Below are 18,854 nucleotides of genomic sequence, written 5' to 3' on the forward strand. Positions count from 1 at the left end.
GATTATCACTTCCCTCTTAAGATATAATTGATCAGATATGAACATTACTGCTTTTTAACACCTTAATTTAAAAGTCATAAATTTTCTATTTTTAGGAAATATCTAAAGACTTTCACGCAAATAGGTAAAAGGCCACGAGTACTCCATTATTAGCCTATAAATTGTCAAATAGAATAGTTTGAAATTTTTTCGCCTGCATAGATGTTAATCTAAGTTATGCTACCACTTAAAAGCTTAATAAAAAGTGGCATGTTTATTTTCCGTCTTTTATTGGACATGAGACGTTTCTTTCAGCAGTCATTATATGGAAAATGAACTAGATTGTCTTTAAGATCCTTTAAAGTTTCTTCTATATAACTGCTAGAACCTCTTAAAACTCTTTTAATTTTAACTACATTTGACGCTAACGCATATTCTCCTAACTTGTTTTCTATAGTACTCGTATTTACCTACTTGTCTACTACATTATGTTTCTGAAAACTGCATCTGATATATAAAGGACTATTTGAATTAGTCATTTTGCTTCAAACTCAAACTAAGACATTTTTTTCGATGTTATGAAATTTAATTGCTTCCTGAGCCTCTGATTCGAAAAATTCTTCTGATCTCAAAATAACTTAAAATCACTAATACACTTCTTTTCCAAATTCTTTCATCATAATACAGTATTATTTTATTTTTCAATCAAATTTTGATGAGCTGTTCCATAAAATGCTTGCCGAACATAAATTCTGGAAGTTTAGTAGTTGTCCAAAACAATAATAAGAAAAGAATCTAGAGCACATACTATTACATCAAAATCATGTTTCTGTCAGAGGCTCAGGAAGCAATTAAATTTCATAACATTGAAGAAAAATGTCTTAGTTTGAGTTTTGAGTAAAATGTCTAATTCAGATAGTCCTTTATATATCAGATGCAGTTTTAAGAAACATAATGTAGTAGACAAGTAGGTAAATACGAGTACTATAGAAAACAAGTTAGAAGAATATGGATTGGATTATGGATTGGATTATTTTAATTATGGCAAAGCACACGAGGACTATCTGCCTAAAGGGAGGGATGCCTTCGTGGAGGACTTTCTAAGGGAAACTAGCTCGTATACACGTTACACATGGGGAAAACCACGAAAACGCCCATGCAGCCAGCCCGTTCGCGGGATTAGAACCTCGGACCGAACTACCAGTGTTCAGCGTCTTTACCGCTCGGCCGCTGGTGAGCCTTAGGAGAATATGCGTTAGCGTCAAATGTAGTTAAAATTAAAAGAGCTTTAAGAGGGTCTAGCAGTTATATAGAAGAAACTTTGAAGGATTTTAAAGACAATCTAGGAAACGAAAAATGTACTCCTAGTATGAAGTTAATTTTCCATATAATAACTGCTGAAAGAAACATCTCATGTCCAATAAAAGATGGAAAATAAACATGCTACTTTTTTCTGCTAATGGGAATAGTTTCTCGGCGCATAATAAAAGTAAGTGAATCATAAGGTGTTAGAAATCATGAAAATATCTAGGAAAACGTATTGAGGAATTATTTTATGAGAGGAAAGGCACACTGGGTCACATAAATGAGCTAAACTGCTAAGTTAATTTAAAAAATTATTTTAAGACCTAAAACGTTTCAAACGAAAACATGTACAATTGCTATAGTATCCGGAAACTGAAGTTAAGTCCTGCAGACTCTACTATAGACAAGTTAAAGAGTTATCGCTACGTCTTAAAAATCCTCAAATACAGAAGATAGTTTTAAATAACCTTTTTATTTAGTCTAAACTGAACAGAAGGACAGACAAAAAACAACCACTTATGGCCATTCAAATTAAGAAAAAACAGACAATTTAATTTAAACACTGATAACGTAGTCTAAGACCACACATTCAATAATAAGCTATAATATGGCTCAAGTAATTTACTGGAGCGGAAGTTTAAAGTATCGGCTAACGAGAGAACACCAAAGCCGAAATATCACTTTTAAAAAAGAGCTGCCAAGGAATTCTAATAGCGATGCGATTGTGAAAAATTACTTTGACTAAAATTCCAAACCCTCAGCTTCCATGTTCTCGAAACTAATTTGCATTTTGGTGAGGAATACGGAAGGAAGGAGTTACAGTAAAGATCAAAATCATAATAACTGGTTAATTAACATAAGATACGTCACAAACTGATGTCTTTATTAAATGAGGCTGCAGACACTGTGTATTATCATTATTACTTTTTTCCTGAACGTAATCGTGATTATTTATTTTCTCATAATTTTTAAGTATTGTAAAACAGACTAAGATTAAAAAATGTTTCATAGGCCTCAGAGTTAGAAATCAAAATCAAACAAAAAAACAAAAAAGCGGCTTGAAAGTCTTTTTTAATAATTTAAAAATAAAAGTTTCTTTTTTATATAAATGCTATACGGCAAGATTTTGTACTTTTTATAGCACAAAACTTTCATCGATTATTTAATTTTTTTAATTTAAAATTTTTTTTTAAAAATTTTAAATAGCCGAGTAAATTTGGATCTCATTGTTTAAAATTTTAAATAAATTGGTATTTTTATTAAATAGTGGCAAAACTAACTCTGTGAAGGGGGGGAAATAAGAAATTATATTATTTAGAGCATAATTTATTTATAGCAATGCAAAGCATTCTAATCAAAAGAGGATAAGCAGATATCGCTTGCTTTACCATATTCGAAACCTAACTTAATATAAAAAGATATTTTGCATCAAAATTTAACAATTAATATAAAAGTTAAATAAAATAAAAGAAAGTGTTTTTAGGATAAGACAGCGCTCTTCAGAATTTTATTTTTAATCCGTTTAGAGGATTTAAAAGAAATAATATTACATTAACAAAAAAAATCACAGCCACTTCACTAAAAGGCGTATTAAATTTTGTGCGAAATAACTCCGACCGATGATTCACATATGGCACTGTAAAAGTAGCGATCTTAATATCATGGGTGTATTAAATACGATTTTCAATCAGTTATAAGCTATTGTTAACAGTCGTAGAGTTTGACTTTTAAACCATCCAGATTTTTTAAAAAAGTTGATATTGTGTTCAGAGCAAAATCCACCTTTTTGACTAACTCTTCAATTTTTCGTACATAATCAGAGTATGAAATACGAAATGATCTTTACAACTTTAGCAGTTTCACTCTCCAAATTATCGATATATATCAATACATTCTAAACTTGTTTGATTCTGATAAATGTAGTTACTTTCAAAACACTAAGAATACATAAAAATTTAAGGGGAAATCAATGCTTTTGAAGTGAGGCTTATGAATCAGTCCATATGTATCTGTAAACTATATACCCTACTGAACGACTCAGTTAAAGATGAAAAAATTAAATATTCTAACTCATTAGCTCTTCTAAAAGTTTATTAATGTTGAAAAATTTAAACGCCTTTAACCTGGAACAGAAATATCACCGAAAGATCATCTCCCAATTAAACATGCTGTTTTAATTTGTATGCAGTAGATGAAATGTGAGAAAAGTTTAAATTTTCCTTCATAACTTTTATCATATTAAAATCAATTTAATGCTAATATTGCTTTGGCTACGAAGAAATTCACAGATATGACATGGGATATTTCAAAATTTGGAGCAAGCCGAACTCTTACGTCTGTTATCTCAGAAGGTTCTTCATATAAAGTGAATGCACTTAAAGGAGTATTATTCTACAGGGATGTTGAAGGAACATGTAAAGAAGTGGATTTATTTTTTTCAATTTTGCTGTTGTTCATACAATGGTTTAAGAAACACTCAGTGGAGGCGGTTTAAGAAACACACAGAGCCTAATGGCATGTAAGCCTTCTGAGCGTAGGCCCTCTGTAAATATTAGACAACGTGTTAAGAATATTATTTCTTTCAATTGTTATTTCATTTTGGAAATATAATAGAAGTTTAGTTATAATTACTTTAGTCAACTAAAATTTACATTACGTTATTATTTTAGTAAAATCATTTTGAGGTTTTTTATATATTTCAGAGTATAACTTTGAAAACTTACTTTTGATATGGGCGATGTAGAGCCAACACATTCAGTACACAGGTTCGAATCTTTATTTCGACGTTGCGTTGAAGCTCGACTGAGAATCTGAACCTAATTACTACTACTGTGTATCTTTGTAAAGAAAGCAATTGTTTTTATTCCATAGACCTCAGTTTGAGTGTGTTTCGTCACTTCTGCATCTCGTATTGTAAAGATCTTATTTTATTCTAACCAATGATTTTTAGTTTAAGAAACTTTCCTTTCCCTTCTGATTTCAGTTTCCTAGCAGAATGTAAATTTAATGACGTATACGCAGTGCGTTCGAAAACAGTATTTAAGTAGCAGGTTTTTAAGAGTTCGCAGCAGGAGAATTAGCTTTGCATCTATGCCGCCTGTTTGATTTAGCAAACTTGTATTTGAATAGTTGGTGATAGCCACTTTCTCTACAGTAGGCCCGTCCCAAGCACGGCCCGCGGTGTTTTTAATAATGTAACGGAAGAATAAATTTTTCCATTTTTTCAAATTTTGTTGGTAGAAATGATTTTACGTTATATGTATTACAAATAAATAACTAAAATATTGAATTGTATTCCTACGTACGTATTTGTGAGTCCCGTCCCGACTCGTGTTTAGCGCCTTATTCACGGCCAAGCCCTGTTGTCCGTCTCCGCTCAAGGCCGTTGCACAGAATAACAGAAGTTCCACTGCTTTGATCTTATGCTTATGCTTTACATTCACTACAGGCATCAACTTCTTAGAGTTTAAACCTGATCATTCTAACTTGCCATACGGCCATTCACGGTTGTAGAAAAAATTTAGGGCGCTATCACGCCACTCACACGAAGGCGAAAATAAGAGTCTGAGAGATCAGGCAATCAGAGCTTTAAGGTGGCAAGTCAAGGTGGCATACACTAACATAATAAAATTTCAATTGAAGTCATGAAAACCATCTGAGTCCTGACTGAAGAACATAAAACTGCTTAGTGAGAGATTCGAGATAATAATATCTAATTCTTGAGAATTCAGGATATGAGTATCACGTGACCGGTACTAGCCAATACGGTTGGATCCACAGTGGTAGGCATGGTGAGTTCAATTAATTACACTTTGTACAAATAACACTAAAAGTCTTTGCCTGTCCCTGGTAGTTCGGTCCGAGGTTCGAATCCCGCGAACGGGCTGGCTGCATGGGCGTTTTCGTGGTTTTCCCCATGTGTAACGTGTATACGAGCCAGTTTCCCTTAGAAAGTCCTCCACGAAGGCATCCCTCCTCTTAGGCAGATAGCCCTCGAGGCTTTGCCATACTCACACACACACTTTGCCTGTCCAGGCACTAAGTCCATATTCTTAGTAGTAAACACAAAGACAAACTCACAAACATGAAATAAATCTTGGTTAAATACTTGGATAAATACTAGGATTAAATGCTTGATTAAATACTTCAATAAAATGAGGTAAGTTGGATAAAACTATATACATATTTTCAGCTACCACTTTACATTGTGGTGAATTGACCTAGGTCGTTTCACGACGCTTTCCACAGTGGGATCATAGTTCGTAAGTTCTCGCAAAGTACTGACTAGCGAATTCTCCATTTTCTCAAAAAAGTTGTGAGCATCCATTACGATCTGCTCCGGTATTGGTTTAATTTTTAAATCTTCATAAATGATCGTATTTCTAACATACCAAGGCGCATTAACCATCGCTCTTAGTATTTTATTTTGCAGGAGGTTAACTTTCCTTCGTTCGGTCTTTAACACCGGAGCTGCATAAAGCAAAATTGGTCTAATAAGTGCTAAATACAGAGTACGTTTAATTTTTAAGGCTAAGTTTAGATTTCCGTCCTATGAGATTATAGAGAGATTTGTAAGCTCTATTTGCTTTGGTAACTTGGTTAATTACATGGTCTTTAAAGCTAAGTTGTTCATCAAGAATCACTCCGAGATATTTAGACTGGGATGATATCATTTCCAGTTTTTATGTCACTATTTGTTCTCTCATTTTTCCTGTAACGACGAAAGTGAACAGTACTGCATTTTGAGGTACTAAATTTTACCTTCCAGAGCTGACACCAGGCGGCGACAACGTTCACGTAGAGTTGGAGGTTGTTTAGAGCTAACTGAGGGCTTCTTGATTGCGACAAAACCACTATGTCATCTGCATATTTTATGCTTTGATCTTTTAAAAAGCTGCACCTTATTGCCGCGCGCTATGGCTGTTATAAGATTGCGCATCGGTTCCCCGCTACCCATCGAGCGAGCTTTCCCGCCAAAATCCCGCGTGATTGGGGAGTGAAACAGCACTGGTCGTTGATTGTCGTTTTATTTATTAATTGTCATTTGACGCAACGAGTGTTGTGTAGTAACTATTTAGTAATCGTAGTGGTCGTGTATAATTCGAGCTTACTCCTGCATTTATTTCTTTTGTCAATTTAAACTTGTGATTTAATTGCATAGTAAATAGAACTCTATTGCAAAGAAACAAACCTCATTATATCTGTGAAGAAGCGAAAAATAAGTGATGAAAATCGTGCATTTAATGAAAAATGGGAATTAGACTATCTGATCTGCAACAATAACAATAAAATTCAGTGTATGATTTGTATGCAAGTTTTATCGATGAATTAGGAATACAATGTGAAACGGCACTATACTACTTTACATGAAGAAAAGTATAAAAAAATTATAGTTGATAGAAGAAAAATTATTGTAGCCGAGTATAAAAAGGAAGAAAAAAAAAAAAAAAAAAAAAAAAAAACTAATACATTAAACAAATATGTTTTCAAAAGTAAGTACAGATAATGAACAAAGTTTGGCTGCGTATTATGAAGTTTCTTTAATATTAGCCAAAGAAAAAAAAAAAAAAAAAAAAAAAAAAAAAAACAGCCAAATTTGGTGGAAAGGTTTAAATCTGTAGCATTTACTCACCAAACAGTGGCGCGACGAGTAGATGATATGGGCGAATATATTTCGAAAAAATATTACGTGATTGCGTTTTAGATTGCGAATACTACTAAATATGTTTGAATGAAAGTACCGTCCAAACAAATATCAGTCAATTATTCATATTTATTCGTTGCATTTCAAAAGATTTTACTATTACGGAGGAAATGTTAAATTTGATACACGGAACAACTAAAGGCGCTGATAGCTTTCTAGCTGTCAATAAAACTGTCATAGATGGACGGAGGATTTCAAAAATGTTCTTGCATTGTAACTGATGGAGCAAAAGCTATGACGGGAACAGTGACAGGATTCGCGGAACTTCTTAAAGAAAATGGCATTAATTGCCCGTTGATTTACGGCATCATACACCAGGAAGCCTTATGCGAAAAATCTTTGCGCCAAATGAATGCCATGAAACGTCGTTAGAATAACAAATCTCATTAGAGGCGGAAACGAAGCTTTGACTCATAGAAAATTTCGAGATTTTTGAAGTAAAATTCATGCAACCTATGGAGATTTGTTATTGTCTCTTTAGCGGAGACGGACAACAGGACTTGACCGTGAATAAAGCGCTAAACACGAGTCGGGATGGGTCTCACAAATATGTACTTAGGAATACGATTCAATATTTTAGTTATTTATTTGTAATACATATAACGTAAAATCCTTTCTACCAACAAAATTTGAAAAAAATGGAAAAATTTATTCTTCCGTTACAATATTAAAATCACCGCGGGCCATGCTTGGGACAGGCCTGATCTAGAGAAAGTGGCTATCACCAACTATTCAAATACAAGGTTGCTAAATCAACCAGGCGGCATAGATGCAAAGCTAATTCTCTTACTGCGAACTCTTAAAAACCTGCTACTTAAATACTGTTTTCGAACGCACTGCGTATACGTCATTAAATTTACATTCTGCCAGGAAACTGAAATCAGAAAGGAAAGGAAAGTTTCTTAAACTAAAAATAATTGGTTAGAACAAAATAAGATCTTTACAATACAAGATGCAGAAGTGACGAAACACACTCAAACTGAGGCCGATGGAATAAAAACAATTGCTTTCTTTACAAAGATACACAGTAGTAGTACTAGGCTCAGATTCTCAGTCGAGTTTCAGCGTAACGTCGAATTAAAGATTCGAACCTGTATACTGAATGTGTTGGCTCTACATCGCCCATATCAAAAGTAACTTTTCAATGTTATACTCTGAAATATAAAAAAACCACAAAAATGATTTTACTAAAATAATAACATAATGTAAATTTTAGTTGACTACAGTAATTATAAATGAACTTTTATTATATTTCCAAAATGAAATAACCATTAAAAGAAATAATATTCTTAACACGTTGTCTAATATTTACATAGGGCCTGACTAATAACTGCTGTAGAGCGCGGCAATAAGGTGAAAGTGAAATTTTCTGCAGTGCGGTACTTCGGAATTCAAGCCACGTTGCCGAGCCAGTTTTCCTTAGAAAGTCCTCCGCTAAGGCATCCCCTCAGACAGAGAACCGTAGTTTGCTTTACTATAATAAACTAAATCAAGTCAAATGAAATCGTTAGGAATGTTAGCATAAATTTAGGTATTTTGCATAATGAAACTCGAAAGGCATACGAAACGAACGTGCGCCAAGGTATATATTGGCGAGAGAAAGTAAAGCTCGTGTGCAATGCAGTATATTTGATTTTCACCCTAGCTACTTGTACCTGGCCAAAGGTCTAATCCAGTAGTACTTTCTTCTCTTTCAGGTGCGATGGCAAAGTATGTTCCTGTTTATTTTTCTTATTGCCTAAAATAGGTAAGCCTGCTGATTTAGGACTGATGATGATTCTCTGTAAGTTATTCTTTTCAATACTTCAGTGTTTTAATGTCCGTGAACATTATTACTTTTGTTATGCTTAAGTTAAGCAAAATTATCCTATTTTATTAAATAAAGATTTCGTAGTTAATCTTTTGACTTATGATTCTTTAATTCTGTGCTTGAGGAAACGTACTCATTACGCCTTCAGTGCTAATGCACAACCAACAAAAGATTATGAGACTGAGAAATTGAAATTTTGTAATGTTGTAAGATTCCAGGGGCATAAAGTGTTAAAACTCTTTGTTGAGAAAAAAACTAGTTACAAAGTTTATAAGAATAATTGTAACAAGTAATAATGTCTATTCTAAAAGAATCAATTTGTATAGAAAAATTAACAGATGAAAATTATTCAGTGTGGAAATTTAAAATAAAACAACTTCTAATAAAAGAAGGTTTAGATGATGTTGTATTCGAAGAAAAACCGGAAACTGATACTGATATTTAGTTAAAGAATGATCGTAAAGCTAAAGCTTTAATGTGTCTAAACATTTCGGATTCGCAAATTATCCATGTTTTACATAGTAAATCTGCAAAAGAAGTTTGGCAGAAGTTAAAATGTGTCCATGAACGTGTAAATTTAACAAATAAGTTATTTCTTCTTAGAAAACTATATTCCATTAGATATAATAAAAGTTCTAAAATGCAGGAACATATCAAAGGAGTACTAGAGTTGGCTGAAAAGCTGCGTAGTATAGGTGAAGGAATTAAAGAAAATAACTTAATAGCAATACTACTATGTTCTTTACCAAATTCATACAACTTCTTAATAACTGCAATAGAAAGTAAATCGGAAGCTGAATTGTCGCTAGAATATGTTAAAAACAAACTAATAGATGAGTATTGTAGACGTGTTGAAACTAAGAAAGTTCAAAAGTACGATTCAGTTGCTTTAAAAAGTAAAAGCGAAAATAAACCAAAGTATGTTACACAATTTTGTACTTATTGTAAGAGAAATAACCATACGATAAATGACTGTTTTCATTTAAAACGCAACGCTAGAACTTCCCCGAAAACAAATGTAAATAATAGTAAAGTAAGAAATTATTCTCAAAATTATAAAAGTAATACATGCCAAATAGCAAATACACAAAGTGTAGAAAACATAACAAAACTTAAAGAAAATAAGTATCTTAAAAGTATTGAAACTGAAAATTCGCAGATTCAGTTTAACCAAGTTCTAAAAGTGGAAAATAAACATGAAAACACGCAAACGCAAGAATGGGTTATCGACTCGGGAGCCTCAACTCATATGACGAGTGATAAGAATTTTTTCTCTCAGTTAAATGACTCTAATAAACAAATAGTAACTGTAGCCAATGGTGCTAAATTAAATTCTTATGGTATTGGTGAAGGCTATTTTAAAGTTCAAAACTTAAAGGGTCAGGTTACACAAATAAAATTGGAAAATGTATTGTATGGACCAGGTTTAGATAGTAATTTACTTTCTGTTCAATCTGTTACCAATAAAGGTTGCATTGTTACATTTGATAGTATAAGTGTTACATAAAGCGTAACAATATACTCGTAGCCGACGGCAACGCTCAGCAAGGTTTATATAAATTGATCGTAAACCCAATTGATGAGAAAGCATACTTAGCTAATAATGTTTCATGTTCAAATACGAACTGTATACTAAAATGACAACAAAGATTAGGCTACAGAAATATAGATGCTATAAAAACACTTGAGAAAAATGATTTGGCAGACGGCATTAAACTTGGCAAATGCACTCATAGAGTGGAATGTTCTACTTGTGTAAAAGCGAAACTAACTAAAACACCTTATCCCAAAACTAGTTTTAGATCTAAAAATCCACTGGATTTAGTGCACACAGATGTGTGTGGGCCAATTGAAGTCAACAGCTTAGGAGGGAAAAGATATTTCGTAACTTTCATTGATGACTATTCGCGTTATACTCAAATTTATTTTATTACTTCAAAAGATGAAGTATTCGACAAACTTAAACAGTATGTTGCATCGACAACAAATAAATTTAGAAAGAAAATAAAGGTTCTCAGATCCGACAACGGTACAGAATACTGTAACGAAAGTACTGAAAATTATTTAAAGAAACTCGGCATTTTTCACCAAACTTCGGTTCCTTATTGTCCGGCACAGAACGGCGTCGCAGAAAGGAAAAATCACTCTTTAATAGAAATGACAAAAGCTATGCTAATAAACTCTAAATTACCGAATGGATTCTGGGCTGAAGCAGCAGCTACTGCTGCATATCTTCAAAATAGGTTACCAACTAAAGCCACAGATAGAACACCATATGAATTGTGGAATGGTAGAAAACCAAACTTAAGTCACTTACGAGTATTTGGCTGTACAGCATTTTATTATGTGAACAAACAAAAACGGCGTAAATTCGACAACAGAGCCGAAGAAGGAATATTCGTAGGATACGATTTACGAAGTAAGGATTACAGGATTTATGTAGGTGGAAGAAAAATAATAGTAAGTAGAACTGTTAAATTTTCAGAAAACGCGTCTTTACCTGACAAACTTGCAGAAAATAATGCTGAAGATTTAGAATTAATTCACTTCAATAACTCGCAAGATGATGAAAATAATGAAGAAACATCTCTTGGCGATGATTTTACAGAAGATTCAAAAAGTTCCGAAGAGTTAATTAAATGTGAAGAAAATGTAGAAAGAAGGGTTTCTAGCAGATCAACCAAAGGCGTCTCACCGGAAAGATTCTCTTATAAAGCAGAAGACGAAGAATCAATCTTACTTAAAATTAAAGATCCAGAAAGCTTTGAAGAAATTCTAAACTTACCAAAACGTGAACAAGAAGCTTGGATCAAGGCTATGCAAGAAGAAATACATTCTCTAAAAGAAAATGAAACCTATAAACTTACAGAATTACCACCAGGAAAACATGCAGTAGGCAGCAAATGGGTGTTTAAGACAAAATATGATGAAACTGGTATAAATATAAAATACAAACCACGCTTAGTAGCCAAAGGATTTACTCAAAAATACGGCAGTGATTATGATGAAACCTTTTCACCAGTAGTGAAACACATTACGATAAGAGTTTTCTTAGCATGGGCAGCGTATAATAATGCCAAGGTACATCAACTAGATGTTAAAACAGCTTTTTTGTATGGCAACTTAAATGAAGAAATATATATGGAACAACCAGAAGGATTTGTGGTTCCGGAAGAAAGACATAAAGTTTGTAAATTACAGAAGTCGATTTATGGTCTCAAACAAGCAGCTAGGTGCTGGAATGCAGAAATTGAAAATACACTGAAGAATCTGGGGTTCAGTCAAAGCAGAGCAGATCCGTGTCTTTTCACAAAAGTGGTTCGTGATAAAAGAATTAATTTAATAGTGTATGTTGATGACATCCTAATAAGTTCTACAGAAGAAGGACTAATTCTTCACACAATTAATGATTTAAAGAAACGTTACCAAATAACGCATCTTGGTGAAGCTAAATATTTCTTAGGCATGGAAATAAATCTCAAGGAAGATTGAACTTATCTCTTATCACAGAAAAATAAAATAAATCAACTTGTCAAGCAATTTCAACTTGAAGAAGCGAAACACGCTAGCACACCAATGGAAACGAACTATTATAACCTAAACAAGGAAGAAAATCTCCTAACTTCAAATGATAAATTTCGCCAAGCTATTGGAAGTCTTTTGTATATATCGTCTATCACAAGACCAGATATCACAGCTTCAACTCACATACTCAGCAGAAGGTGTAATAATCCACGTCAAAAGGACTGGAATGCTGTTAAAAGAATCATTTGATACTTAAACACGACAAAGAACCTATCCTTACAAATTTCGTCGAGTGAAGAACCTAATATTACAGTTTATTCAGATGCTGATTGGGGACAAAATATTGAAGATAGAAAATCTACATCAGGAAGTGTTATTTTATTAGGAAGGAACTGTATTTCATGGTTTTCAAGAAAACAAACTTGTGTTTCTTTATCCTCAGCAGAAGCTGAATATGTTGCACTATCGCAAGCTACGCAAGAACTATTATGGCTATTAAAATTAACAGAAGATTTCAATCTACCCCAAACTCTACCGATAAAGGTATTTGAAGATAATCAGTCTACTATAAGACTTGTAGAATCTGAAAAATTCAGTTCACGCACTAAACATATTGATACAAAAGTTCATCATATGCGCGACTTGAATAACAAAGGAATAGTAAAACTTGCTTATCTTTCAACACAGGAAATGGTTGCTGATATTATGACTAAACCAATTCCTAAAGCTAAATTTCAGTTTTGCAGGAATGAATTACAATTGGTATGAGTTTCATTAGCAAAACAGGGGCAATGTTAGCATAAATTTAGGTATTTTGCATAATGAAACTCGAAAGGCATACGAAACGAACGTGCGCCAAGGTATATATTGGCGAGAGAAAGTAAACCTCGTGTGCAATGGAGTATATTTGATTTTGACCCTAGCTACTTGTACCTGACCAAAGGTCTAATCCAGTAGTACTTTCTTCTCTTTCAGGTACGATGGCAAAGTATGTTCCTGTTTATTTTTCTTATTGCCTAAAATAGGTAAGCCTGGTGATTTAGGACTGATGATGATTCTCTGTAAGTTATTCTTTTCAATACTTCAGTGTTTTAATGTCCGTGAACATTATTACTTTTGTTATGCTTAAGTTAAGCAAAATTATCCTATTTTATTAAATAAAGATTTCGTAGTTAATCTTTTGACTTATGATTCTTTAATTCTGTGCTTGAGGAAACGTACTCATTACGCCTTCAGTGCTAATGCACAACCAACAAGGAAATAGAGGAAACTATAACATACAGGAAACTATAACAAGCAACTTACTTAATCTAAAGTAAGTTGCTTGTTATAGTTTCCTCTATGACAGTCAACTAGTCTGGCTTCCATCCATTGACCATCTCTGAAAAATCCTAGGCCAACCACTTTATCAATGCACTTGAAAAATTACTGGAACATGAGCAATTCGTGAATTTATTTACTGATGAAGTTCGAATGAAAAAGGTGGCTTAGATAGAAAGAAAAATGAATTGGCTTTCTTAAGAATATTGAAAGTAGTGAAGCAACATCTGTTCAGTCTTTTATGATTTCTTTGTTATCAGATTATAAAGACATCATTGCATTAGTAATAATTCGCTTGTGCTAACTTTTCACAAAGTTACACGTTATTTAATTTACGTTGGCAAATATCAAGAGGATTTCAGGAAATTTTAAATTTTCTGCGACTTTTCATCTTCTGTTCTTTTTGTTAGATAATAATTGAAATGAATAAAAAGTACGTTTGCATACTTTTTGAAAACTCTGAAGTATTTATAGTTTTAAAGCATTGGGTATATTATTAATCGTTCATTCAAGTTCTTAAAATTAAAAATGCAATAATGATTAATAAATAATTATATTGTGAGAAAGGTGTGGTGTGGTGTATTTAATTATGGCAAAGCACACGAGGGCTATCTGCCTAAAGGGAGGGATGCCTTTCGTGGAGGACTTTCTAAGGGAAACTGGCTCGTATACACGTTACACATATGAAAAACCACGAAAATGTCCATGCAGCCAGCCCGTTCACGGGATTCGAACCTCAGACCGAACTACCAGTGTTCAGCATCTTTACCGCTCAGCCCCTGGTGGGCATATTGTGAGAAAGAAAAATCAGTTTTATATCTTTTAATTGGTTAAATAGTGTTTATATTTTGTCAGTTATACTTTGGAATATTTCCTTGCCATTTCCTTCACATCTGCGAAATTAAACCTGCAAAATTTGGGATCAGTGAAATCAACAGTAAGTTTTGTAAATATATATTTCGGAGTATTTACTGAAGAATTTTATATTAGTATTTAGTGGAATTAAGGAAAATCAAACTATAAAGATTTATATATGTTAATAGCCACTTTTATTTATTTATTTATTTCAAAACTTTGTTCCTAAGCAAATCCTAAGAAATCATTTCTGTGCAGTATAAAAATAATTGTACAAAATATCGTAAAACATTGGATAGAAAATTTCGTGAATATTTCTTAAAATAGTAATTGTGAAGCTATTAGTCTTAACTATAACTGAATAAACGACCTTTCATATAGGTTTTTCCTTAAGTCTGTAGGGTTTATATTTATTTTAACTAACATTTATTTTAAGTTTAAACTATCTTTCCTGTCAAGCCTTACTTTCCCCTGGAATTGCCAATGCCAGAGTATGTAAATTTTAGTAGAACGCGCAAGGATTCAAATTATCAGCACAAGTATTCTGAGTTAAATAGAAAGGAAACGAGCTCGAAAGTGTGCTTTCTTACTTCACGAGCGTGGAGGTGGCTAGTTAGAAATTGAAGAACCACGCGTTTCGGCCTGTGTGCTTGCCTCGGCAGTTTGTTAATCTTTCAACGTAATATTCAGAAGTTGCTGAACTATCAGCAGTATTTTAGAACGCGGTGAGGTTAGTTCCGTTTAGAAAGCCTCGTAGTTAGTCCCTTGTTACTATTCTTTTCTTATTTTTATTTTACCGCCGGGTCGGCGTAGTTTGTGAGCGTCAAGAGCACGCATTTGTAATTTCTAAAGTTGAATAAAAAGGGATTTAAACCCTTCTCAAGACTTTGGTCTATTTCCAGTTCTCAGCAGTCACCACTTTGTTGCGTGCAGGTTGGAAGCGCGCAACTTTACAAGTCTCTGAAAATTAAATTTTGTGCATTATTTAACACAAGCGAATCTAAACATTTAACGACACGCGCATATTCAAACCTGAAGCAAAGTCACGGAAGACTCGGACGCCTTCCGTGACGTCACTCTGCAGCTAACCAGGCCATGTTCTTCCAGTTGGCCGTGGCCTGAGCCTAGGCTCTACACCTTGTAGAGTAAAATTTGGTTGTTTCGAATGTTAATGGAAAATAACCATTCAACTAAGCATTTAGATTATTACAATTATGCAACTTTTTATATATTAATTATTTTCAAGATACTGGCGTGAATAAAATATTCTAAATTATTAATTATCATTTTAGGTAATTAAGCTGGGAAAATCGACAAGCTGTAAGATGGACTGGCACAGAAGCAGTCGAACTGGTGATGCTGGGATAAATACATGGTAAGTTTTAATGCAAATACTCAGTAACCTGAATCCTTGTAAATAATATGATACAAAATAATATAACATGTGAAATACATACAGTGAGCAAATTTTAAATAATATATGTACAAACACAAGATGTAGAAGGTACTTAGATACATAAAAATGATGGCACTTATAAACAGTTGGTACGTAAACAACAGGATTTACATTATATTGGTGTTCAATTGGGCCAAGGGCATATCCATGTTAATTTGCCTGAGTACAATGTTATGGCAAGCTTGCAGTTTCTGTTTGTTAACCATTCAATTAGTTTCTGGTATGAGCACAGACTGGACTTTCATAACATAACAATGGTCTGAGAATGGACTTGTAAATAAGTAACTTGTTGTCTACAGATGTTCTACTACTGTTCCGAGCAATTAAGGGGTAGAGTTGTGCTTTACGAACCCCAAACTTTTGTATAATAGAAGTGAATTGTAGGGACCATGTAAGAGTATTATTGAGGATCACCCCAAGATATAGGACTTGCTTGGCCCATGGAATACTTTGGTTGTAGAATTACAGGTTACTTCGGATTCTGGTCTTTCTTGTGAACAAGACTGCCTTTGTCTTATCAATATTAACTGCAATTTTCCATTTGGCTAGCCATATCTCTAGCGAATGTATTTAGTTTTTGAAACGTTGGATGACTATACCAATAAATGCACTTTGTGCTAGGATCGCTGTATCATCTGCATACACAGTAAGTGTTGTGTCATGTGTAGTAGGAATGCCATTCACGTAAATATTAAAATAAGTAGGTCCAAGCAAGGATCTCTGGGGGCCCCTGCTGAATGGCAACATTCTGAGAATTAATTCACTATGTTCCGCGCCGTGGCAACACTTGCAAGGGCTGCTTCTAAGAGTAAATTATTTCTGTTCTACTCATCCATCAGTCTCCGAGGTATGCTTCTGTCTAAAGATTTTATTTTCCTGTTTTTCAAGACAATTTTTTTTTTATAATGTGTAGAAACAAACGCTCTCCTTAAAGTATAATAAACCACTCAGATTAATAAATTTAATTATATCGTATTAAAGTTAATATACATACAAGATAATTATAAATGCAGTTACAATTACATTGCAGGTGTAATTATAATATAACTGCTATTATAAATAGTTAACTTACAGTGATCTTATAACCCAATTAATTAGTTTCACTGAAACTGTAAATTTTACAGCAACAGTTACACTGTGATTCAGTTATTTATCAAATTTATACTACTCAGCTGAGCCGATCTGTCATGCAACTGAACTATAAAGTGATAGTTAAAAATAGATAACTGACGCGTTAACGATAAATCGTAAAATTAAAAATTATAAAAATGCATCAATAAAAATGTGTGTGTTTTCGTACTTTATCACACAAAAACGAAAATATGGAGACTAGTTTCTTTAATTGATACTGACTCGTGCGTGTGTGTGGGGAGTAGCCAAATGATGGAAATTGAAGATTTCGTACCTATTTTCCACTACAACCAACCTCTTCAGGTCATTTTCGACTGGATATACTTTAAGTGTCCTATACATATAAGTAAAAATCATCCATACCTTATCTCCGATTAGAATCAGAGACCATTGGGGGGTGGGAATCACTCTTCCACTAACCATTATATCATTTGAGGAGACCCTATAGTGAGACACGTCACATCAAATTGAATTATATTAAGCAAAGTTAAAAAAATAGGGGCAACTCCTGAAATGTGATTTAAAATATTGCTGTCGAAAGCCGTGTCCCTCACCAGGAGATGCTTCATAAATGTCTGAAAACGATTTTTGAAAAGACATTTATTTTGGTATGAGTATGTTTACCCAGTCAAAACAAATTCTTTGTTTTTCGTCAGGTTAAAAATTCTCAAAAAGTTAGCCATTTTTTCGCCATAAGAAAGAGAAAGCCGAACGCTACTGAACGGATTACTTGTAAACTATTTGAAATGGTAAAGATCATTTAAAGATCAACAATAAAACATATATTCTCTCACGAAATACCATTTTGACTGTAAAGTAAATTGCATCTCCAAACTTACCTGCGATGATACCTCCAAAGAGAGCTCCTAGTGCGAGTATGCTACCAATCCAAGCTATTTGACCTTTATCGGGGTGTACAGGACTACTTTTCCTTTTCATATCAGCGGTCGCTGATGCTGAGTAACCACAAGCCATTCCCACTGCAGTAGCAAACGACAAAGCTGCCGCGGCTGCGATATACATTTTTCGGAATCCATGCTTATTTTCGATTTCACTTTTGGAGTCAGCGTTAACACGCATAGTTTCAGTTTTAATTTCGATCAGTTTCAACCTGAAAATGAATCCATCTAAAAAGAAATCAGCTGCACTACTTTTATGAATTTTCTGATTAGAGACGTCGCAATTTTTTGAAGCATTAATCACCTTTATCTTATCGTATTATTATCATATATATTGAAAGCGCGAGTCACAACCGGAGAACAAGAATAGATGTTACACAGTATAAATCAGAGTGTTTTGCAGATCAGTTATGACGCTGTTGAAAACGACGCGTTTTATTATAGCTTCGTGTTTATCACTTCTTTTAAATAAATACTACCTGTTTTCATGTTTATCTTTAGGTTAAAAAAACGCGTTAAATGAGAACACTAACTAGAAAACTTCGATGTTCAAAGAGCATAAGCTTTCTGTGATACAGATTTCAGAAATCAGACACGAGAATCCATAGCTGATAAAAACAACTACTGTTGTAATTTTAAACGACTGTAGTCGATAATGTTTTCGTGCGGGGAATGTAGTTGTAAAACATTTCGTCACAGTCAAGAGATTCAGCTAGTTAAATGAACTGTAAGAAGAGAATTACTTCTCAATAGGCAACTGCAAAGGCAAATTTGGTGTGTGATTTCAGAGCAATTAAGAAAAATTTCCCCCATAGTCGTATATTTCTGGATGTAGAACCCTTTGAGTGCTGAAATATTGTGCAGCATTTA

General features: G+C 33.6%; 1 protein-coding gene across 2 annotated transcripts in view; it reads right to left on the reverse strand.

Moving 5' to 3' along the window:
• LOC118194249 (facilitated trehalose transporter Tret1-like) overlaps window positions 1-18,514 on the reverse strand; it is a 31,749-nt gene extending 13,235 nt beyond the window's left edge. The window contains exon 1 of one of the 2 annotated variants that reach the window (XM_035365463.2): window positions 17,925-18,514. In XM_035365463.2, the coding sequence (XP_035221354.1) occupies window positions 17,925-18,165 (241 nt within the window). In that variant the 5' untranslated portion in view covers window positions 18,166-18,514. Of the gene's footprint in view, window positions 1-4,007; window positions 4,154-17,924 lie in introns of those variants that run through there. The other variant, XM_035365464.2, reaches the window with a different exon arrangement.
• Window positions 18,515-18,854: the final 340 nt, after the last annotated feature.

This window comes from Stegodyphus dumicola, chromosome X1 (assembly GCF_044657685.1).
Source record: "Stegodyphus dumicola isolate Sdum_Otavi_A_Nest chromosome X1, ASM4465768v1".
Taxonomy (NCBI): Eukaryota; Metazoa; Arthropoda; class Arachnida; order Araneae; family Eresidae; genus Stegodyphus; species Stegodyphus dumicola.